Source organism: Pocillopora verrucosa, chromosome 12, assembly GCF_036669915.1.
Source record: "Pocillopora verrucosa isolate sample1 chromosome 12, ASM3666991v2, whole genome shotgun sequence".
Classification (NCBI taxonomy): domain Eukaryota; kingdom Metazoa; phylum Cnidaria; class Anthozoa; order Scleractinia; family Pocilloporidae; genus Pocillopora; species Pocillopora verrucosa.
Genome location: NC_089323.1, coordinates 15954271 through 15979316, shown reverse-complemented (window position 1 = coordinate 15979316; position 25046 = coordinate 15954271). Strand labels below are relative to the sequence as shown.

At 41.3% G+C, this 25046-nt stretch overlaps 1 protein-coding gene and 1 non-coding gene across 2 annotated transcripts; both read right to left on the bottom strand.

The window, feature by feature from the left end:
• Nucleotides 1-487: 487 nt before the first annotated feature.
• On the bottom strand, nucleotides 488-2153 carry LOC131783351 (uncharacterized). The gene is made up of 2 exons (XR_010715849.1): nucleotides 1230-2153; nucleotides 488-1165 (listed from the first exon to the last, which is right to left on the bottom strand). It is a non-coding gene; the product is annotated as an uncharacterized protein (transcript).
• A 6944-nt stretch (nucleotides 2154-9097) lies between these two features.
• On the bottom strand, nucleotides 9098-12896 carry LOC136277532 (tetratricopeptide repeat protein 28-like). Its single transcript, XM_066159861.1, has 2 exons — nucleotides 10713-12896; nucleotides 9098-10126 (listed from the first exon to the last, which is right to left on the bottom strand). The coding sequence occupies exons 1-2, from the start codon at nucleotides 12140-12142 to the stop codon at nucleotides 10123-10125; spliced, it is 1434 nt and encodes a 477-aa protein (XP_066015958.1). The 5' UTR covers nucleotides 12143-12896; the 3' UTR covers nucleotides 9098-10122.
• Nucleotides 12897-25046: the final 12150 nt, after the last annotated feature.

Below are 25046 nucleotides of genomic sequence, written 5' to 3'. Positions count from 1 at the left end.
CTCTCTGACTATTTGGATTGCCAAACAATTAGGATGCCACTGGCTCGTAATCATAACAGCATTATGCAAATTCGTGACGAACGTATCTAAACCAACAGTTTTCAACCTTAGCGAAATACACAGTAAATCAGACACAAGCCACTCGCTGCAAACTGCAAGCAAATCAATCAAGATCATATGGCCGTTAACGTAATAAGCACAGTGTTTATTTTGAACCTCTCTGGCTATTGGATTGCCACTGGCTCGAAATCACAACAAAATTATGCAAACTTGTGACGAACGCAATCTAAACCAACAAATTTTAATCTTAGCGAAAATACACGTAAATCAGACCAAGCCGCTACTAGTCAAATCAATCAGACCATATGGCAGTTTGGATCATCCTTTAAAAATAAGTTGTTTAGGTAATGAATGATAGCACACGCGAGATTTACAGAGGGTCTGCAAGCGGGGGTGCTGATGTCGGTTTTCCCCCCCCCCCCGGTTAGAATTTCAGTACTGTACCGGTGTTCGGTTAAAATTTTCGGTCTTTGCCAATAGTCGACAAATCTTAGTAAATGACTTTAAAGTCTAGTTAATTTTCCAAAGTCATTCGGCTCGCGCAGCGCACGCTGTTCTAGAAATTAGCCCGACTGGTATTGGCCATAAAGTAAGTTTGATAACAGGAACTTCTGGATGTTAATTTAAAGTGGCTACCTTCTAAACTTTAGAATGATCTTATTTTTGAATACAAATATCGCTGATGTTAGACCATGCAAGTATTGTTAAGTATTTACTTGTCGCTTGTCGAAGTTTTGGAGAGTTTTGTCGGTTGTCAGTTATATTTTCGCCCTTTGTCGCTAATCGGTTAACCCTATTCAGCGACTCTCTTCGCATATTATTCGTTCGGGTGTTATTTACAAGACTTCGAATAGTATCTTGTTTAAACAGTAATTCATAGCTATACTGTACCTGGATTAGCAGATTCTGCTCCCTCTCGACTGTCTGACATCGATATGTTTTCGAAAGTTTTTGAGAGATCTTGCCGAACCTCTTTAGGAGGAGGAAGAAAGACAAGAACACCTACAACAGGATCGTGATACAACAAATCTGTCGCTTTGGTTTCTTCAGTTGCTTCACTTGCTTTGGTTGTTCCGGTCGCCCCGCTTGCGGTTGCATCGGTCTTCTGCGTTATTTCACTAGTCAGTGATTGTGGGACTGTTTTGTAGTCTTCTTTAGTAGGTTAATGCTTTATCATTTTCATTTCCGAACACGAAAGCTCTTGTCCAAGAGACTTTGATGACAGCCTTGTCCGGGTACCAAAGAAAGTTATCCTGGTTCGGTATAAATCTGGCCGATTTTTCTACTTCTCTTGAGACCGAGGGGATGATTCAAAAGATGCGATGACCAATGCTCTAGGGGTTCGACTTCTTGAGTATCAAAATTGAAATCCCCACCGACGATGTAAGAACGTATACGTCGTAATTTAATCACCTTATCAAGAAACTCCGCGAGACTCTGGAAAATCTCAGATCTTTCCTTTTTGGTTTTACCGATGTAGGGTCCGTGAAACGAAACTGCCAGAATACTCTCGTTACGTTCCTGCCCAAGAGGCGTCAGTTTGACCATCGAAATTCTAGACAGCAGCTCGTTTGCATGGCTTTCTTATCCGACAATTCAGTTAATTCAGGGTTCTAGGTCTCTAATCCTCGGATGAGCCGTCAAAATGTTGCTATCCACATCACAGATGCTTCAGGTTTGTTTTCTCTGTATTCGTACCCCTTTGGAACAACTTTTGTCTTAAATTTCCTGGTAGTTCTTGGCAGAAAATTATTGCAGTTAAGGCGGAACGCAAAATAACTGAAACAGATCCCTCCGTTTCTGTGCACTTCCCTTTACATGGTGGTTACTACTCATGTTTATGGTAATGATAAAGTACGATGGATTCTCCGATGTTTTCAGACGACTTGTAGGTCGATTCCTTATGTTTTCTCACGATCTCTTCTGCATTTTCACCTTCTTCAATCTGTTGCATAAGGTTGTCAAACACTCCTTCATATATCGTTGGATTTTCCATTCTCTCTCGAGATTTCTTTGCAGTCACAGTTTTCGAATTAAAGGCGCAGCTTCTCACTTAGAATCAGCCACTCTTCTTTGCGATCTCTTTCACGTTCAGACAAAGCAAATGGTATCAGCGGGCGATTTGGGGTATATTAAACTTGCTGGGCAAAGCGGACAATGGAGGGAGATTTGAAAAGTTCTCCACAATGAATACTTTCTCGATGCATAGGTTATAAATGACTCAACCAACAAACAAACCTCACTGAAAACAAGGATGTTTTTTTTTAAGGTTTTTTTTTTTAAAACTTTTACATCACGCAGTGGGACGGTAAGAGTTATTGGATTTTTTCAAAACGCGCTTATCCCCTTGTGTCAGCCTGCTCCTGTAGTATGGACCTATTTCGCGTAATCACTTGAATGGGGGGGTAGTAGAGAGGTTGCTTCTAGTCATGTTCGATCGGTTTTTTCGCTAGAAGCGTTACCAGGGATAGTTTGTAGCCCTGTGAATGCAAGTAGTTTGGTTTATACCCAACGCATACTTATATATGCGCGTATGTTGGTTCTCAGCGCCGGAATTCGACGCCGAAACATCTCTTCCACAACGAATCAGCGTCGTCGTGCTTCCAGTTGCCTAATCTACTTTATAGTGATATTTTCCCTAGTGAGAAAAAAGACTGGCCATGTGATCGTGCGGGAAACTTACATAATGCTTTACGGTTCCATCTAACATACAAAAATTGGTAGTTGGTGCACACTAGGGAGCCCTCGGATTGCCCCGCAGGGGGGGCGCCGGGAGTTCGACTGAGGAGACCCATCTCCACCCTTATTTCTTTTTATTCCACTGATTTCTTGACTCGTGGGCACGGACTCACCTGAAAGAGAGGGATCTGCTCGTAGTTCTAATGTCTTCCTTAAACCATTTACACCCTTACATCGGTTATGCATATTCTCCATTTACTGTTCTTCTCTATACATTCCTGAAGCGCTGACGAGGAGAATTGGTTAAAAAATCAACGAGCTTTTTATAAGTTGAATTTCAAGTATTGGAGAGTTTTAACTAGCTCTGAAGCGCATTTATTGGTTTAGGTGCGGTCGTCAATGGTTGATGCTCGTCTGAAGATAAACAATGGCCCTCTTTTGAGGTAAGTTTCGTGGAATAGAGTCGAAAGACAACTCTTTAAGAATATTTTAGCTTCTTTAACACTGCTCAGTGTGCGTTATACGAGAACATCGCCTGCATGTGTGAAGAGTCTGGCCGGAACGTATTGATTTTTCTTGAAATATTATTTGCATTGCATCTCTTATCACGTTTGAAAAACTCGTTAAAGGATACGGCCAATCCCATATGCAAACAGCTCCTTGCTTCTCTATACAAGCAAAGTTCGACACAAGCTCTGGCTCCTGAAGAGGAGAGAATAATTGGTGGTGCGAGGTAATTAATCACTGTTAAGGTCTAAACGTATTGATCAAATGGACTTAATTTGTCATTTAGCTGGGAACAAAAATTGTGATAATGAAGGAAATTTGAAGTTGTGGAAGAACTGAAATGAACAATAAGGAGCTAATGCAAAGCGGCTACCAATTAAGCTTCAATTGATGATGATAACGATGAATTTATCTCGCGTATTCTTCATTTTAATGTGCTGTTATGCGCTTTTCAGCACTTTTTGGGGAAGTTTTCGGGCAAACTGCATCGAGCAGTTTACAACTTTTGAAAGGAAATTTCAGTTTCAGTTCAAGTTTCTCGGTTTACATTTGAGTCAAGAGACTTTCCAAAAACCCTTTTACACCTGGGTTATGTTTTCCGAAGTATCCCAAATTTCAGCGGGAGATCCTATTTCAACTCAACTTTGTTTACAATCGCACTTCAGGAGAGTTTATATGTGCATTTTGTTCGTCGTTTGCCCATCCTTCAAACAAGTGCGTCGGAAAAACATGCTTTTTTTCTTTTTTTCTTTTTGTTTTATCACATACATGTAATTGTCTATTGAGAACATTCTCGTAGAGGCTCACTGGAAAAAATATTATTGGGAAAGTACTACTTTCCCGCGAATTTCCATTTTGCCTGTTGTGAAAGCCAGGGGTTTTACTATTTTGTTGGTTGGTGGTTTACAGCGTGAGCCTGGTGTTGACATAACTGTCCGAAAAGGTGTAAAATATTTAGAAGACCAAAACAGGCGATACGGCCGAGACAAAATGCCTCCTCTTCTCTGTAGAATTCTCAAATTGCGTGAAAGTTCCTCCGAACAGGTATTGAACGATAAGGAACAAAAAGGTGTTCGCGTAAATATTTTCCTTTTGGCGGCCTCAAAAAGTTATCCGTTTGCCAATGTTTCAATTTATACTGGACTTTGACAGGTCTACGGGTACCAACAGCTCTCTCTTACCGAAAATGACTTTCATACTAAAAATGACCAAATTTACAATATTTTCAAGTGCAAAAGGAAAATACTTTTCACTGCACAAAGTATCGTTCATTTTAGGTGGAAATTGTAAATACATCTTTAATCTCTAAAACATTGTGTGTTGATTTACAGGTAAGCACTTCTAAAACTCAGAAAACTGAGTTTTACGAAGCCTAGTAGGCCAATTTTGGCTCATATGGCGTTAACGAAGAAACGTTAGAACTTCAAGGGAAGTAATGTGTGTGAGAGAGAGGCCAATGATCTGTTTCGCAATGACCATGCGGATAGCAAGTTTTCCTGAAATCAGCAGGAGGTTGTTCATCCGTTGTTACTGGAAAACACTGGTCAAATTTTCCACTTATCCCGACCCCCCTTGAATGAGTACTTTTGCTTAAAGACAGAACTACAACGGAGTCTCTTAACCAGTCCCAAGCCGCGTGTTGCTCGATAGATCACAAGATATGATTGGGTACTGTATCTCATTACGTCAGAGGACATATCAACAATAAGGGGGCATAAGTAAAACGGTACAACATCCCTCCTGTTTTCAACCCGACCCAAACCTCCCTCTTGTTTTCTACCCGACCCAAACCTCCTTCCTGTTTTCTACCCAACCCAAACCTCTTTCCTGTTTTCGACCCGAGTCAAACCTCCTTCCCGTTTTCCACCCGACCCAATCCTACCTGAAACAGATCAAAAAGAAAGGAAAACAAACCAGCAGACACACCAACCAAAAAGAAAAATATACAATCCTAACTCAGGGCTTCAAACAACCGCTAATAAGACAATTTAACTCAAAAATACTATTACGAACGACAGATGAGTGAATAGACTTGATTAGATGGTAAATTTTTTATGGTAATCTTTTTTTCTTTTTTTAAATATTCTTTGCAGGCGGGATGGAGACAGGACTTGTCTTGTCGGCTGTCATTTCTCTTTTGATGTTGCTTCAATTCATGAAATGCTATCGGTTAGTTTTCATCTTAATTTGGAAACGCTGAAGCTTCTCCTGAGTCAGTCATCGTGTTTTAAATTTTTTTATTATTATCTAGAGAACGCAAATTTGGGTCATTTCACGTTGTTGTTCTGCAGATTTACGCCCAGAAATTTGCAAAGATTTTTTACCCACGGACACAGCCGTTGTTCTGCTTATTAAACGTTTTTGTGTCGTGTCGTGTCGTTCCCGTCGCCGTCGCTGTCGTTGTCGTGGTTTTCTTAAACTCCCTATTCAAAAGTGCGCTCTATTTTTTTTGTTACTGGTCGTTTCCAGGACCATTCGTACCCAGTCGGTTGAGTTGTTTCGCACCCTTACTAAAAAGTATGTTTTCCATGTTAAGTATGTTAAACGTAAGGTTGATTTGTTACGTTACATAGGAATAGCTAGGTAAGGTTGTACTGAAAACTAGTTCAGATTTTTAGGTTGAGAAGGCGACTTTTCATTTCCATACAAGTCCTTATATTTCGCCCACTGCACAAAGTCAACATGTTTGCATATTAACGGTGGCTGTTTGGAAACTTGAGCTGCTTTTGCCCAAACTGGGTACGAACTGTCCGAATTTAGTTACGAAACGACCGTTGGTACGAAAGGACTGGATACCATATTTTGAATGAAATTGTGATCATGGTAAAGAAAATAATAACGATGATGATAATGATGATAACAATAATTAAAAATGATGATACTTCCAATGATATAAAGGATGATGAAGATACAGATAACCTTTATGATTCGATTTAGCGCCTTCATTCCATTAAGCGTCTCGTCCAGCTTGTGAGCGCCCCCTCGATTCTGTTTTTGGTAATAATCGCCAGCGCCCCTACTGAGTAAGCACCCCCATACCGAAAACACACTCTGTTAGAATGTGCGGACATTGAGATCAACCGTAGTTCATCTTTCTTCAATTGTTCACTTAACCCTTTAGCCCCTGAGAGTGACTAACATCTAATTTGATGATAATTTGATGACGATAGCTCGAGATCGATCTATGGAATCAACCAGTAGAAATTAGTGGAGATGAAACAGCGATACAACGAAAGTCCCGTGATATTAGCGAGTTAAGCAGTTCCTAGGCGAGAATTTGATTGTCGAAAAAGGAAAGTTGTTTTGCAGTGAATGTAGAGAAATCATTTCCTCCAAGAAAAGTGTTTTGAAAATCCATATTTCGTCCAAGAAGCATCAAAACGGGAAAGAGAAGTTGAAAAAGTCGAAATTGAAAGACCAGACCATAATCGAGGCATTCAGAAGAGAAGGAAGTTCAAAAGATAGCACGTTGCACGTGGAAGAATGTGCATACAGACTCGAAGTTGTCAGTGAGTTTTTAAAGGCGGGTATCCTGATCGGTAAAATAGACATGCTACGGTCAGCTCTGTTGGAGAAGAACAGCTATAACTTCAAGCAATACTTTCTGACCCACAGGCGTCTAATGAACTTGAAGCTTGAGCTTGCCGGTACTATTGATGTTGGCGAACATTTTGTGAAAGCCACGTATTTTTTGGAAGGGGATGGTCCTTTGGTTTTTGCTTGTTATGAGAAACTAAGCACCGTTTCCCAACTTTGTCAAGCTACTTGTTTCCTTAACGTCTGTGCAATTGCAGCTGCAATTTCGGAGGAAGACCCATGTCAGAACGTAACAGCACTTGAACGTAGTGCGAAAGCTTGTGTTGAGCCGGCAATTACGTGGTTTCTGAGAAAGTTCAATGTCGATCTTTATGATGTAGTGGTAGCATACAAGACTGCCAGAATATTCTGCCTTGGTAGGATCCAGTGGCTTAAGCTCACAAACGCATTAGTAGGGTCTCTGGGAGCATTTCCTTTCCTGGATAGTAATACTACCATCGACGGTCTCAGAGCCGAGCTTCCTGCCTATTTGGCTGCCGCTGAAGATGTAGTTATCCCGACTGACGAGAAAAAATTCGAATGTCTCATTATTTTGAGAATCGAGCATAACTTGAGATTTTTTTTTTGGCGTAAAGCGGAATTTCTAGGAGCATAAAATGCCAGTTTTAGTAGCATAATCGGGAAAGGCCTAAAAGTGACAACGCATAAGAGGAAAAAATTCGGGAATTTTTCAACCGACCACTTAAAACAGGTTCGACTATTAATTCCGAATTAGCCAATGAGCCCACGCGAAGAGCTCTATTCACCTGTGTAGTATATACTAAAAACCGCTCTAAGGTGGGTAGATGGAGTAGAGTTATGAAGCACGAAGAGAAAATCTAGGAAGACGAAAGAAGCCTAAGTTCAGCAATTACTCAGGGAAATTCTTATCTTTACCTTCTGAAACCGTAGCACTAAGATTCCAAGAAGACGTCCAGTAACCACGTAGCCGATTACACTCCAAGCCCGAAGGGATAAACGGAACCTCGACCCACCCTTCCCCCCTTCCTATGGATCTTTTTTTAAAATGATTGTAATATATGCTATTGTCAGTAGAGATGTTCTGCTGAAACATTTAGTTTTTCAGATCTGGGGTGAGGTTAAAATATCAGGGCTTACTGACTTTTCGGATCCGGGACAAGTTTATCCTGCTTGCCTTGATGTCGGTGGATATCTCGTAAGATATATATATATATATATATATATATATATATATATATATATATATATATTTTTTTTTTTTTTTTTGCGTGAGCTTCATTAAGCATCTCAGATTGAACATAAAAGGAATGCGTAGCGTCAACGCTCTCCCCATGCCCGTCTCTCTCAGATTAATCCTTGCCTCCAAGATTTTTCCACGGCTTGTTTTCCCCTGAAAGGTCTAATTCCAAATTCGAGTTGAAATTGGCACCCTCTTAAACCGTTTTCATTTCACATCTTGCATGTCACCCAGTCGAGGATCTCTATGGGGTTAACCGTTCGCCGTATATCGGTCAAAAAACTAGCTGTTGGGCGTAAAAATTGACAAATTTTAACCCTTAGTTGTAGCAAAAATTAACCTTAAAAATCTTTCCTTCCTACAAATGTGTTATTCTGAGTTAACCGCAGCAGAAAAATGGCCACAATTGTAACCGTTAGCCGTAAGAAGTTCTCCTCGGTCGGTCCTCTTCAGTTTTAATTAAGTAAGTTAAGCTGTTTTAGTTAAGTTTGCAATCGTGGAAAAAAAATTCATCAATATTTTCTACACTCGAGGAACCACTCAGACCTAGGGTACCTCCCATGATGAGGACTCTTTCTATAAAGGGAATAAAGCATCATCTCCCAAAGTGGAAGGTAATTTCTTTTTTCTTGCCTCCTCAAAGATCTATGACAAAGCATCATGTCGCTTTATGTGCTATAGAAGCGCGTCGCGTGACATCCTAAGGAACGGCTGCCAATGAAACTAGCAGTTATAAAATCTGAAAAAAATCGAGGTTTGTATCTCATTTAATAACTCTATCCAAGGAAATGGGCAAAAGTTGTACGAATTAGACATAGGTGTGCTCACTACTTCAAACTACAAGATGTGACAAAACATCATATCTGTCACATAACGTGCTAAAGGAGTGCGTCGCGTGACATCCTAAGAAACGGCTGTCAATGATCGATACTAGCAGTTATAGAGTCAGAAAATATCGAAGTTTATCTCTCATTCAATAAACTTATTGTAAGAAATGGGCAAAAGTTATTAAGCGAATAAGAAATAGGCGCACTCACTACTTCAAACGACAAGAAATGACTTATGCAAGTTGATGCAGAAATTTTCTTCCCTTTGTTATTGATTTCCTCTTCCATTCTAACAAAATACCAAGCGACTTGTTTCATTGTTTGACATTCAAATGTTAGTTTATTATACTTAGATAATAAGTTCACAATCTAATCGGAGAAACTAAATAAAATCGTTTGCCTCCAACTTTCCAGCTCGTTCTGAGCTTCCTTCAATGCTTTGTAGGCCAGTAACTAAAATTATAAAATAAAACTTCTCGTTTTGCCTTTGGGCGATTAGATTAAACAATATACTTAAATGCATCATTCTTCTTGTAAAAAAGAACACTATTTATCGCATTCAAAATTAAAGGAGAAATCTCCGAAAATTAACTAATACCAAGACTAAATCCTGGCCATTACGACCAAAATCTGTCATTTTAAGTCCAGATAAACCAAATTCTGTTCGGCAGAAACTAACTTTAAGTATCAGTGACTGGGTACAAATCCTCGAAAAGTTAATCACAATTTCCATCTGACGTAAACTAAGATAATCGAGCAATCGGACAATTGATTATTCTCCAATTTCCATGGAAATTCTCCACACATGCATATGGCTATAACAGCTTTATATTACTTATGAGAAAAAAACCGATTGAGAAAAAGTCTAAAAAAATCTCTGGAAAACGTTTTCAAGACGTTTCACCTTCGACGTCAATGCAACGTCCAAATCCACCTTGTAGATTAGATTAAAAATTAAATTTTTACACGGCTACTCATGATAATTTCAAGACATCATTTGAAAAAAAAACCAGTAGTTTCAGCAAAACATCAAAGATCAAGCTCTTAAGAGCAGTTCAGACAAGCAAAAAGTCAACTTTTGAATCAAAGGAAGTCCGTTCTCTTGTTAAACTTGACTTTGGCCGTCTTTTGGTTCTTCCTGCTTTGAAAAGAAGACTCTTGAGAAAGATTTCATAAGTAGCTTACTGGTTTCTGGTCCAAATATCAGCTTTTGCAGGTATCCGAAAACACCCTGGGATTCCAATGCTCACTGCCTTAACTGAAGAATAAAAAAAGCTAAGTTTAGGGAGTAAAGGGGTAAGTTTCTAAAGAAACTGTGGTGCTGCGTCGGTGGGAGAGTATAGCAGGTAATTTAGTGTTAACAACTGGGTTGAAAACGTAAATTAGCCACCGTAAAGGGTAAAAAAGCTGACGTTTCGAGCGTTAGCCCTTCGTCAGAGCGATTGACGAAGGGCTAACGCTCGAAACGTCAGCTTTTTTACCCTTTACGGTGGCTAATTTACGTTTTCAACCCAGTTGTTAACACTAAATTACCTGCTAAGTTTAGGGAGGATGGTTGAGTTTCCATGAAATATTTCCTAGCACGTGCGGAAACGATACATTGCACAACAGGATTGTTTTAAAAGAAATTTGCTTTTTTACTCCTATCATGTTCCCTAACAAGAATATCATCATCGTAAACATGTCCACTAGATTGTACTGCATCTCAATTTGCTGGAGCAAAAACTAAATTCGTAACTCAACTGAAAGGAAAATAATACGCAAGTATCACTGCTCATACATAAGCTATAATTATGATTTAAGATAACTTTGTATTGAATAGAATGTAGAAACAAAATATTTACTTGTTTCGGCCACTAATATCCTTGAAATCCAGGTTGACGTCATCACCAATGAGTACAAATGGTGCCCAGTAAATCACCTCCTTGAACTTTTCAATTTCTCTCATACACTTCATGGCCTGATTGAGAGCTTCACTTGCCTTCTTGCCTTTGGCAAGTGCATCGTAGAAGAAAGTCATGAACTCCAGGGTTCCCTCGTCGCCAATCGCCCACAAGGTTACCACAACAGATCTAGCACCGGCAGCCAAAAGTGCACGCGCCATGCCGACCACACCCTCTGCCATGACTTCCCCACGAGCAGTGTGACAGCAGCTTAGTACAACCAGACGTGCTCGTAACCCAGCTTCTATGACATCTTTCATCGTCAGTAGATAGTCTTTCTCTTGCGGCTGAGGGTTTTCTCTTGTGGTGTTTGGTGCCAGGATAACTTCTCCAGTTTCCAGTTTACCGTGTGCTGCAATGTGAACTAAGGCCACTGATGATATTCGTTTTAACACTTCATGTTTAGTTGCCATTTCTCCAATCAGGGGGGAAACATTAAGGACACGTCCGATCATCTCCACTTCTTCCCTTGCTCCTGGAAGTTGCACTAAAAGTCCTCCCTCATAGATGATATGTTTGAAACATGGGTCGCCGACAAGCAATGCACCAGTCTTCGTGTGAAAGTCAGCTGGACTATCACGAATTAGTTGCAACGTCGTCAGAGAGGGAAGCACACGAATTCTGAAAGAATCACTTAAATATGATGAGTTCGACTCCTGCAATGCTGCATAAGGTACTAGGCAAAATGGCCCCTCAGGAACGAATGTGATCTCGTCGTTGCCTTTGATCAGGTCAGCAATAGGAGAAACGATGATTTCATGCAGCTTCTTTAAAGCACTTGATTGGGAGTGCCTCACATCAACTCGGATCACACCATTGGCCATTTCCTCTTCTGTCGGCGAATCAGGCAGAGGATTTTCGATTGCAACAGTATCTCTTGCACCGATCTCCTTAAGCGCAGATTTGTTTAGTAGCTGGATGAAAAGTTTCAATTCTTTCTCATATTTATAATTGTTCACGTGTACTTCTCTCATCTGGATATGATTTTCACTGAGGCAAACCCAGAAGTAAACGCATGGTCCATTAATAGCTATGAAAACTGTGCACAATGGAACCCACCTTAGAGAAATGCGGGATGCACTGTGCGTTAAAGAATCTCCAGGCGGATATTTTGTGTCCATGAGATCTCTCAGAGCTTGAGCACGTCCTTTCTCTGCGGAAAGAAGAGCCTTTACAACTTGACCTTGTTTGAGATTTATACGCCACAAACCTTTGTATGCACTTTGGTGCTCATTACGATAAGAAATCTTCCACTGATCGTTGAGTTGAAGACTGGCCCTGATATCATCATACAATTCTACACTCGAGTAATAACAGTCAAAGGCTATCATAAGATTTCCTTGGCACTCAAAACTGATTCCAAGAGAACAGAGTGAGCACGCCTCTCCAGTCTTATCTCCCACTTCTTTGGATATTTCTCGGTGACGTTGATAACACACAATAGCTGCTTTCAACTCCCTTTGACCGAGATGAATACTGCCTAGTAGGCAATAACTAATTCCCTCTCCAGCCTTATCTCCCACTTCTTTAGCAATTTCTAGATGACGTTGATTGTACTCGATTGCTGTTTTGAACTGTCGAAGACCTTGATAAGCGTTGCCAAGATTGCCATAACTGATTCCCTCACTGGCCCTGTCTCCCACTTCTTTGGCAATTTCTAGAAGACGTTGATGGCAATCGATTGCTTTTTTGAACTGTCGTAGACCTTGATAAGCGTTGCCGAGATTGCCATAACTGATTCCCTCTCTGGCCTTGTTTCCCACTTCTTTAGCAATTTCTAGATCACGTTGATGGTACTGGATGGCTGTTTTGAACTGTCCTAAACTGTCATAAGCGTTGCCGAGACTGCCATAACTTCTTCCCTCTCCAACCTTGTCTCCCACTTCTTTAGCAATTTCTAGATGACGTTGATCGTACTGGATGGCTATTTTGAACTGTCCTAGACTGTCAAAAGCGTCGCCGAGATTGCCATAACTTCTTCCCTCTCCGGCCTTGTCTCCCACTTCTTTAGCAATTTCTAGATCACGTTGATGGTACTGGATGGCTGTTTTGAACTGTCCTAGACTGTCATAAGCGACGCCGAGATTGCCATAACTTCTTCCCTCTCCGGCCTTGTCTCCCACTTCTTTAGCAATTTCCAGATGACGTTGATGGTACTGGATGGCTGTTTTGAACTGTCCTAGACTGCAATAAGCGTTGCCGAGATTGTTATAACTTCTTCCCTCTCCGGCCTTGTCTCCCACTTCTTTAGCAATTTCTAGATGACGTTGTTGGTACTGGATGGCTGTTTTGAACTGTCCTAGACCTTGATAAACGTTGCCGAGATTGTTATAACTTTTTCCTTCTCCGGCCTTGTCTCCCACTTCTTTAGCAATTTCTAGAACACGTTGATGGTACTGGAAGGCTGTTTTGAACTGTCCTAGACCTTGATAAACGTTGCCGAGATTGCAATAACTTCTTCCCTCTCCAGCCTTGTCTCCCACTTCTTTAGCAATTTCTAGATCACATTGATGGCACTGGATGGCTATTTTGAACTGTCCTAGACTGCAATAAGCGTTGCCGAGACTGCCATAACTTTTTCCCTCTCCGGCCTTGTCTCCCACTTCTTTAGCAATTTCTAGATCACGTTGATGGTACTGGATGGCTGTTTTGAACTGTCCTAGACAGCGATAATCGTTGCCGAGATTGCAATAACTTCTTCCCTCTCCAGCCTTGTCTCCCACTTCTTTAGCAATTTCTAGATGACGTTGATGGTATTGGATGGCTGCTTTGAACTGTCCTAGACCTTGATAAGCGTTGCCGAGATTGCCATAACTTCTTCCTTCTCCGGCCTTGTCTCCCACTTCTTCAGCAATATCTAGATCACGTCGATGGTACTGGATGGCTGTTTTGAACTGTCCTAGACCTTGATAAGCGTTGCCGAGATTGCCATAACTTCTTCCTTCTCCGGCCTTGTCTCCCACTTCTTTAGCAATATCTAGATCACGTCGATGGTACTGGATGGCTGTTTTGAACTGTCCTAGACCTTGATAAGCGTTGCCGAGATTGCCATAACTTCTTCCTTCTCCGGCCTTGTCTCCCACTTCTTTAGCAATTTCTAGATGACGTTGATGGTACTGGATGGCTGTTTTGAACTGTCCTAGACCTTGATAAGCGTTGCCGAGATTGCCATAACTTCTTCCTTCTCCGGCCTTGTCTCCCACTTCTTTAGCAATTTCTAGATGACGTTGATGGTACTGGATGGCTGTTTTGAACTGTCCTAGACCATGATAAGCGGCGCCGAGATTGCAATAACTTCTTCCCTCTCCAGCCTTGTCTCCCACTTCTTTAGCAATATCTAGATCACGTTGATGGTACTGGATGGCTGTTTTGAACTGTCCTAGACTGCAATAATCGTTGCCGAGATTGCCATAACCTTTTCCCTCTCCGGCCTTGTCTCCCACTTCTTTAGCAATTTCTAGATGACGTTGATGGTACTGGATGGCTGTTTTGAACTGTCCTAGACCTTTATAAGCGTTGCCGAGATTGCCATAACTTCCTCCTTCTCCGGCCTTATCTCCCACTTCTTTAGCAATTTCTAGATGACGTTGATGGTACTGGATGGCTGTTTTGAACTGTCCTAGACTTTTATAAGCGTTGCCGAGATTGCCATAACTTCCTCCTTCTCCGGCCTTATCTCCCACTTCTTTAGCAATTTCTAGATCACGTTGATGGTACTGGATGGCTGTTTTGAACTGTCCTAGACCTTGATAAGCATTGCCGAGATTGCCATAACTTCTTCCCTCTCCGGCCTTGTCTCCCACTTCTTTAGCAATTTCTAGATGACGTTGATGGTACTGGATGGCTGTTTTGAACTGTCCTAGACAGCTATAATCGTTGCCGAGATTGCCATAACTTCCTTCCTCTCCAGCCTTGTCTCCCACTTCTTTAGCAATTTCTAGATGACGTTGATGGTACTGGATGGCTGTTTTGAACTGTCCTAGACCCTGATAAGCGTTGCCGAGATTGCCATTACTTCTTCCTTCTCCGGCCTTGTCTCCCATTTCTTTAGCAATTTCTAGAACACGTTGATGGTACTGGATGGCTGTTTTGAACTGTCCTAGACCTTGATAAGCGTTGCCGAGATTGTTATAACTTCTTCCCTCTCCGGCCTTGTCTCCCACTTCTTTAGCAATTTCTAGATGACGTTGATGGTACTGGATGGCTGTTTTGAACTGTCCTAGACAGCTATAATCGTTGCCGAGATTGCCATAACTTCCTCCCTCTCCAGCCTTGTCTCCCACTTCTTTAACAATTTCTAGATGACGTTGATGGTACTGGGTGGCTGTTTTGAACTGTCCTAGACCCTGATAAGCGTTGCCGAGATTGCCATAACTTCTTCCTTCTCCGGCTTTGTCTCCCACTTCTTTAGCAATTTCTAGATCACGTTGATGGTACTGGATGGCTGTTTTGAACTGTCCTAGACCTTGATAAGCGTTGCCGAGATTGTTATAACTTCTTCCCTCTCGGGCTTTGTCTCCCACTTCTTTAGCAATTTCTAGATCACGTTGATGGTACTGGATAGCTGTTTTGAACTGTCCTAGACTGCGATAATCGCTGCCGAGATTGCCATAACTTCTTCCCTCTCTGGCCTTGTCTCCCACTTCTTTAGCAATTTCTAGATGAGGTTGATGGTACTGGATGGCTGTTTTGAACTGTCCTAGACTGCGATAATCGTTGCCGAGATTGCCATAACTTCTTCCCTCTCCGGCGTTGTCTCCCACTTCTTTAGCAATTTCTAGATGACGTTCATGGTACTGGATGGCTGCTTTGACCTGTCCTAGACTGCGATAAGCGTTGCCGAGATTGCCATAACTTCTTCCCTCTCCGGCCTTGTTTCCCACTTCTTTAGCAATTTCTAGATGACGTTGATGGTACTGGATGGCTGTTTTGAACTGTCCTAGACCTTGATAAGCGACGTCGAGATTGCAATAACTTCTTCCCTCTCCAGCCTTGTCTCCCACTTCTTTAGCAATTTTTAGATCACGTTGATGGTACTGGATGGCTGTTTTGAACCGTCCTAGACCTTGATAAGCGTTGCCGAGATTGCCATAACTTCTTCCCTCTCCAGCCTTGTCTCCCACTTCTTTAGCAATTTTTAGATGACGTTGAAGGTACTGGATGGCTGTTTTGAACTGTCCTAGACCTTGATAAGCGATGCCGAGATTGAAATAACTGATTCCCTCTTCGGACTTGTCTCTCACTTCTTTAGCAATTTCTTGATGACGTTTATGGTACTGGATGGCTGTTTTGAACTGTCCTAGACTACGATAAGCGACACCGAGATTGCAATAACTGATTCCCTCTCCGGCCTTGTTTCCCACTTCTTTAGCAATTTCTAGATGACGTTGATGGTACTGGATGGCTGTTTTGAACTGTCCTAGACGCTGATAAGCGACGCCGAGATTGCAATAACTTCTTCCCTCTCCAGCCTTGTCTCCCAGTTCTTTAGCTATTTCTTGATCACGTTGATGGTACTGGATGGCTGTTTTGAACTGTCCTAGACTGCAATAAGCGTTGCCGAGACAGCCATAACTTTTTCCCTCTCCAGCCTTGTCTCCCACTTCTTTAGCAATATCTAGATGACGTTGATGGTACTGAATGGCTGTTTTGAACTGTCCTAGACTGCGATAAGCGATACCGAGATTGCCATAACTTCTTCCCTCTCCGGCCTTGTCTCCCACTTCTTTAGCAATTTCTAGATGACGTTGATGGTACTGGATGGCTGTTTTGAACTGACCTAGACCTTGATAAGCGTTGCCGAGATTGCCATAACTGAGTCCCTCTCCAGCCTTGTCTCCCACTTCTTTAGCAATTTCTAGATGACGTTGATGGTACTGGATGGCTGTTTTAAACTGTCCTAGACAACGATAATCGTTGCCGAGATTGCCATAACTGATTCCCTCTCCGGACTTGTTTCCCACTTCTTTAGCAATTTGTAGATGACGTTGATGGTACTGGATGGCTGTTTTGAACTGTCCTAGACTACGATAAGCGACACCGAGATTGCAATGACTGATTCCCTCTCCGGCCTTGTTTCCCACTTCTTTAGCAATTTCTAGATGACGTTGACTGTACTGGATGGCTGTTTTGAACTGTCCTAGACCTTGATAAGCGACGCCGAGATTGCAATAACTTCTTCCTTCTCCGGCCTTGTCTCCCACTTCTTTAGCAATTTCTAGATCACGTTGATGGTACTGGATGGCTGTTTTGAACTGTCCTAGACCTTGATAAGCGTTGCCGAGATTGCCATAACTTCTTCCCTCTCCGGCCTTGTCTCCCACTTCTTTAGCAATTTCTAGATGACGTTGATGGTACTGGATGGCTGTTTTGAACTGTCCTAGACCTTGATAGGCGTTGCCGAGATTGCCATAACTGATTCTCTGTCCGGCCTTGTCTCCCACTTCTTTAGCAATTTCTAGATGACGTTGATGGTACTGGATGGCTGTTTTGAACTGTCCTAGACCTTCATAAGCGTTGCCGAGATTGCCATAACTTCTTCCCTCTCCGGCCTTGTTTCCCAATTCTTTAGCAATTTCTAGATGACGTTGATGGTACTGGATGGCTGTTTTGAACTGTCCTAGGCCTTGATAAGCGATGCCGAGATGGAAATAACTGATTCCCTCTTCGGCCTTGTTTCTCACTTCTTTAGCAATTTGTAGATGACGTTGATGGTACTGGATGGCTGTTTTGAACTGTCCTAGACTGCGATAATCGTTGCCGAGATTGCCATAACTTCTTCCCTCTCCGGCCTTGTCTCCCACTTCTTTAGCAATTTCTAGATGACGTTGATGGTACTGGATGGCTGTTTTGAACTGTCCTAGACAGCGATAATTGTTGCCGAGATTGCCATAACTGATTCCCTCTCCGGCCTTGTCTCTCACTTCTTTAGCAATTTCTAAATCACGTTGATGGTACTGGATGGCTGTTTTGAACTGTCCTAGACTACGATAAGCGACACCGAGATTGCAATAACTGATTCCCTCTCCGGCCGTGTCTCCCACTTCTTTAGCAATGTCTAGATGACGTTGATGGCACTGGATGGCTGTTTTGAACTGTCCTAGACCTTGATAAGCGACGCCGAGAATGCAACAATTTCTTCCCTCTCCAGCCTTGTCTCCCACTTCTTTAGCAATTTCTAGATCACTTTGATGGTACTGGATGGCTGTTTTGAACTGTCCTAGACTGCAATAAGCGTTGCCGAGACTGCCATAACTTTTTCCCTCTCCGGCCTTGTCTCCCACTTCTTTAGCAATTTCTAGATGACGTTGATGGTACTGGATGGCTGTTTTGAACTGTCCTAAACCATGATAAGCGTTGCCGAGATTGCCATAACTTCTTCCCTCTCGGGCCTTGTCTCCCACTTCTTCAGCAATTTCTAGATGACGTTGATGGTACTGAATGGCTGTTTTGAACTGTCCTAGACCTTGATAAGCGATACCGAGATTGCAATAACTGATTCCCTCTCCGGCCTTGTCTCCCACGTCTTCAGCAATTTTTAGATGACGTTGATGGTACTGTATGGCTGTTTTGAACTGCCCTAAACTGCGATAAGCGTTGCCGAGATTGCCATAACTTTTTCCCTCTACGGTCGTGTCTCCCACTTCTTCAGCAATTTCTAGATGACTTTGATGGTACTGGATAGCTGTTTTGAACTGTCCTAGACTGTCATAAGCGTTGCCGAGATTGCCATGACAGGAGTTTGCTACGAGATTCAGGAAATAAGGATTAAAAAAGTGGTCATCACATGGAATTGCAACAAAGAAGCCTTAAAAGATTACAATTGCTCAAAATGTAACGAGGATAATTTCTTTGCTTAATTTTCATCCGCTACAGGGAGATTTATGTTTTTACGCTATTTTTTTGCAGTTTCTCAATTTTTTCTTTTGTTGATGTTATCTTGTAACGCTGCTTGGCAGATTTATATGTTTACATGTGAAATTGTTACCCAAACGGAAATGAGCTGTTGCCCTGTTGCTGTAAAGCTTGGCGTTCAGCCGTTTATCTTTGCAGTTCACTTGAAGTCCTTCCGTGTAGGAGTTTATCGCGTTATTAGCTTCTCCTTGTCTGTATTCTTTGTTACCTTCCTCGAGACATGCTTTCGCTATCCCTGAAAACATTAAGGTTTTAGTGTTAATGATTTAGTAATGAGTGATACGACCCTTGACGGATGATGCCAACTTTATAGTGGCAAACGAGCTCTAAGGTTAAAGGAGCTTAAAGCTATGAACAATAATAATAATAAAAAACAGGAAAGTTTTATATGGCCGAGAAAAAACGCCCCCTCTTCTCCGTAGAATTCTGAAATTGCGTAAAATTTCTGCCACGCATGTACTGAACAGCAAGGGACAAAAAGTTGTTAGCGTAAATACTTTTCTTTTGGCGGCCTCAAAAAGTTACCCGTTTGCAAATTTTTAAATACTCAACTTTGACGGGTGTACGGGTACCAACAGCTCTCTCTTGCCGCAAATGACTTTCATATTAAAAATGACCAAGTTTACAAGTATAATACTTTTAATGCGCAAATATCGTTCACTTTAGGTGCAAATTGTAGATACATTGTTCATCTCCAAAACATTTTGCGTTGATTTACAAGTAAGCACTTCTAAAACTGAGAAAAATGAGTTTTACGAAGCCTAATAGGGCAATTTTGGCCCATTCTTTAACTTAGGGCTCTTCAAAGCTAAGTCGCGTTCAAATTTGCCGCTTTATTGCTTATGAATAATTAATGATGTCTATACATTTTACTCTGTCATTTTATTGGTAACAGAGTTTGAATTTGAAGAAAAAAATCTTTTGCTGTCTCAAAAACTTATTCACAGAACATAAGCAAATGTAGATGTAAATGTGAAAAAAAACTTCACTGAGGTGTCTTTCAAACAATCTTACTTCACCTGGTTTTCTTACCTCTTAAAGAGTCATTGTATGCATCCAGTTCAGAGTCACTTGACGTAACTTGACTTTCCTCTGTTGCTGAAATTACCGAGAAGATATTCAACTTTGTTAGTGATTACAACTATGTGCAATTACAACTGGCGTTTTAATACTGGCGTATCTAGTGGATTCCTTAAAAACCTTCAAGTCGAAGTGATCCAAAAAATTGTGCACCAGAATTAAGATATACTTAATTAAAAAACAGTAAAAAATTACAATAATGAAGTCTCTCCCTGTTGCTTTTTCTCACCTGTAGCTGGAAACTCATTTTTCACCTCCAGTTCTTCTCCCGTTCTTGGGAGGTTGCTTTCTGTCATAGCTAGAAATAAAATTGAATCGATTGTACTGCGCTACATTGTTAAAAATAAAAAAGAGGAGACTCAGATAAAAGTAACGAAAAGAAAACGTTGTATGCTTAATCATTGAGGAAGAATGAGAATCTCAGTTTGCTCCGTCACGCTATTGTTGTTGCGTGACAGCTCCAGCCAAAGTTTTGCGGGTTGTGTCAGGTTTGTTTTTTCAATTGTTTGTTTGTTTGTTAAAAATTATGTAATAAAACACTCTTTCTCTCGTTCCTTCACTTTATCGCGTGTGGGGCTGTGAAAATTAGCGAAACTTATTCAAACCCGAAACACCTACGAGGGTTTGCTTAACCGTCACAAATTCTACCAACACCCCGCGAGCCTATTGCGTAGAGAAACACGTTCATCGAACCGTGCAAGTGAGTATATGTCGTAACTAAACAGTGTATTTTTGTTACATGAATAAAAGCTTTTCCAGCACTTTTGGCTATAACGGAGGTCACAGATTCGTCCTAAATGAAAACAAAACAAAACAAAAATCACAAGGAAACTCGCAGATTCATTTCGTAATTACATGGTGCATGAAAATATTTTGTTATCATGTGATACATCCTTTGATCCTTTGCTGACGAAGCCTTCGTCTCGGTCCTTAAAATGCAGCGAGGGAAATTGGCCGATGTACAGCCTTTTTAAGCTCACGCTTGTTTAGTAATGCACATGCATAGATGAGGTATTAGATAACCATGCGTGGATACGAATTTTACCATCGAGTGTTCATGACATCTTTTACACCTTCAAAGAGGTAATTCAATTAAAGCAGTTAAATTCGAATCCAAAGGCGAACATGTTTCATCCTTTTTTTTATTCAAAAGATATTGATTGAAAATTTGAATCACGTAGGAGCATCGAATACAGAGATCCGCTACACTGAAACTCAACTCGCCGGAAAACCAATTCAATTTCAAACATTTTAAAACAATTTCTCATTACAAGAACTATTTTCTTTAAAACGAATTGAATTCAGCTTCAGGTAAAAAAAAAAAATTTTAAAAAAGCCTTCATGGAAAGTAAAATTGTTATAATGATAAAATTCGGTTCCAAGGACGATAACTTCATATGTGAAGATATAAATGATACACTTACAGCGTGCGGTGGAGATGTCACATTTTGGAAACTGAAAAAATTCTGGTATTCCACCGACAACCAAAGTACTGTTGTTATTACTATATATCGCGAATGTTACGATATCAAAAAAAAGGGTAAGGATTTTGTTTTTTATTATTATTTTTTAATTTCAACCTCGAGCTTTGTTTTAAACTTCGTTTGTTTTCGAGAGATAATAGCTGGTTTTGGTATTGACGAAAGCTATAATTATATACAGCACGTTGTCTAGCTCTGTAACATGCTCATCACGCGCTTCTGCCGCATAATCATCACTAACAGTCAAACCTTTAACTCCCGTGATCTAATTGTTAATTCTCCCCTCTAGCTGCTACATGTTTGATTTCAAAGTAGATACAGAAATTTAGTGTTAGTTTAAAGATAACGAATTCTACCTGATAAAACTTTGAGTATTCTCATTGCCTGTTTGCTGGATAATGTATTGATATTACAGGGATAAGTTACAAGTTATATCACTTCTAGGAGTTTAAGGCTTTAGGAAATTGCATCGCGTGCAGGCTATTTAACCACGAGGCAAATGAGAGAAACCAATGAAATATTTTCATATCTGACAACAATAAACCGAAGAAATTCGACTGAAATTAAACTTGATTGTCTGCCGCAACGAAATTAAGATTACGATCTTTTTTTTATAAATAACCAGAGCTCTACAGCTCTAATCAGTTGCAGAATTAAAATTGTTTTGTACCTGTATCTGAATCCCTCTATTCTCCAGACGATGCCTGATTTGCATTTCTCAAGCCGTTTGTCATTTTTTTGTGAATATTTAATTATCTTAGCGCAACGCGGCAAAAATAGATCAGGTGACTAATTATTTAAAAACCTAGAAGTTCGTTACGCAACTTACATTTCAAAAGTGTCACCACAGATCGCACTTCGAAGCTTACTAACCGCATATGGAACACAAATTGTAAGTATAATATTTTTCCTGTCGCTTCAACCGAAATCGACATGTGTAATAACCTTCTTTGTCATATTAATTTAATTTTTCAGTTGACTATATTACTACAAGTGCAAATAAATTCCATGTACGGTCATGTACGCAAAAATCAGTTAGTGGTGAAATCTTCATCGTAAAGTAGCCCTTCAATCACAGGAGCGAATCAGTCAAAATTTGTTGCAGAAGATTACGCCGAGTTACTAACTACCGCCGAGCTTCGCATTTAAATTCCGCTCACAATGCCGCCGAAGGTAGACGTGAAAACTCTCGCGGGAAAACTGGACAATGCCGTCAAACTCTTGTACGAATTAATGGAAGAATTCGAAACAATTTTCTCCGTAAAACCGGAACTAAAAACACTTGAAGCAGCATTCAGTTTAGTAGAAACCAAGTACAGGCTGGTCAAGAAACAGCAGGAAACAATTCTGGATAGACTGGTCGACGAAGGCACTGGCCCAGAAGACGAACTCGTGTTAGCAACAAAGAAAGCTGGAGACAAAACCAAAGCTGATTTCCTTCAAATCACTTTAAAGTTTGCTGCATATCAAAAGGAACAAAACTCCTCAGAAAATTCTAACAATGCGACAACTCTGGAAGCGCTAACATTATCAATGTCGTCCATGACGTCGGCGGTGCAGAAAATGGCCGATAACATCGGATCAAAACCGTCAAACTCAAGTTTACAACGATTACCTGTACCAGTATGGGACGGAACTCGCAGAACCTATGCCACGTGGAAAAAGGAGTTCAGCCATAGGATGAAGAAATACGGTCAGGATAAAGATGAACAATTGCAACGTTTTCGAAATGCAATGCCAAAAGGATCGTTCTGGACCGACCAAGTAAAAACTTGTAAAACCATTGACAGCGCGTGGATCATTTTGGATACAGAGTTCGCAGACAGACGAAAACTAATGGACGAACTGCACACCGAGATTAATAATCTTAAAGCAGTCAAACGAGATTCTAAGTCCCTAACGCATTTCGCTACGACAATAGCCTGTTATGTAAGTGACATGGAAGATAATATTGGGTGTCCTGTGCTGGAGTCAGTTGAAGCGCAGTTCCTCATGTCCCAGCTTCTGTCCAAACTCGATCCAAGTGACAATTCAGATTTTGGTAGAGAAATGAAAAGAGAAGGAAAAGAAGAAACCGTGAGCAATCTAATCACCTGGTTACATCAAGAAGCGAGTATTCGTTCCCGAGGGAAAGCGAACACCAACACAGTGGAAAGAAACGAAATTCGCCGAGACAAAAGTCCCAAAAAGACAGAAAATAACGCCGCTAACAGCGAGGATTCTGACGATGAAACATGTCCTCTTGGCTGTAAGACCAAACATCACCTGGCTGCATGTCCTAAGTTTCAGATTCTAACAGTCAATCAAAGGTGGGAGGTTGTAAAGCAACATTGGCGATGTCGCAAGTGTCTGAGAGCGCATCACACAAACGATTGCAAGAAACCAGACGGCTCAACCTGCGACAAATGCAGAAAAAACCATCACCGGTGCCTACATAATGAGAAGACTGGAGAAACTAACACAAGTTTGAATCCCAAAGCACCACCGTTTCAAAGTCAGTTCCAAGGGCCCACACCTACATCGAATGGTAACATCCAGGGGAATGCTGTGTACCAGAAAAGCAAGTTGAAACCTGTTACTGGACTTTGCCCTGTGCAAAAAGTTAAAGTCATGGACAAAAATGGAAACTTTGTCGAAGTTCTCGCCATGTTGGACTCCGGTTCTAACACAAGCCTACTCTCCAAAAGTGCAGCTGGTCGACTTGGCTTAAATGGAGCAGCAACACGTCTCACTATGAATCTGGCGGGTGGAAAGAAGAAAAGCGAACCTTCTGAGATAATCGATGTCACGGTTGCCTCGCCCTCTGACGAAGATATTACGAAGACCCTTCAAGTGTATACCGTAACTAGACCTTGCAGTAGTGCCAAAACAATTTCTAAGGAGTCAGTGAGACAATACAGCCATTTGAAGAACGTTTCCGATAAAATACATCTCTCGGGTGGTGCCATAGATCTCCTAATTGGCACAGACTTCGTAGAGGCCTTCATTGATATTCACACAGTGTCCGGAGAACCTGGAGAGCCCATCGGGAAAAGAAACTGTTTTGGATGGTACGTTCTGGGACAGTTCGAGTCAAGCGGCTCCACTCTATCTGAAATTCAGTCAATAGAAGTAGGGACAGTGAGTGTCGAGGAAGATATCAAGAAACTTCTGCACCAAGACCTCCTTGGAGTCAAACCAACCAAACTCTGTACTTGCACTGAAAACGTGTTACGTGAGAGCAAGTTCGTGAAGTCCCTCGCAGCTTCAACTACCTTGGTCGACGGGAGAATACAAGTGAAGATGCCCTGGAAAGAAGGAGGGCCTCCAAAACGAAGCAACTACGACATCGCTCTGAAGAGGATGCTCTCCGCTGAAAGGGGGTTTATGAAAAAGGGTTGCTTCGAGGTCGTAAAAGAGGAAGTGCAAAAGTTGTTAGACCAGAACTTTATCACAATGATTCCACCTGAACAAATTGCTCATGATAAACCCGAATGGTACCTCCCATTGCAAGCAGTGTTTACGCCAGAAAGAACCACAAAAGTTCGACTAGTCTTTGATTCATCTTCAAAAGGTCATGATGGATTGTCCCTCAACGATTACCTTGAGAAAGGACCTAACTTCATCAATAGTCTTCTGGATGTACTGGCAGCATGGCGATGGGACGAAGTGGCGTTCACTGGTGACGTTCGTAAAATGTTCAACCAAATCCTGGTACATCCTGAGGATCAGGTGTACCACAGGTTTCTTTGGAGGAGCAACACACGTGACAAACCAACTG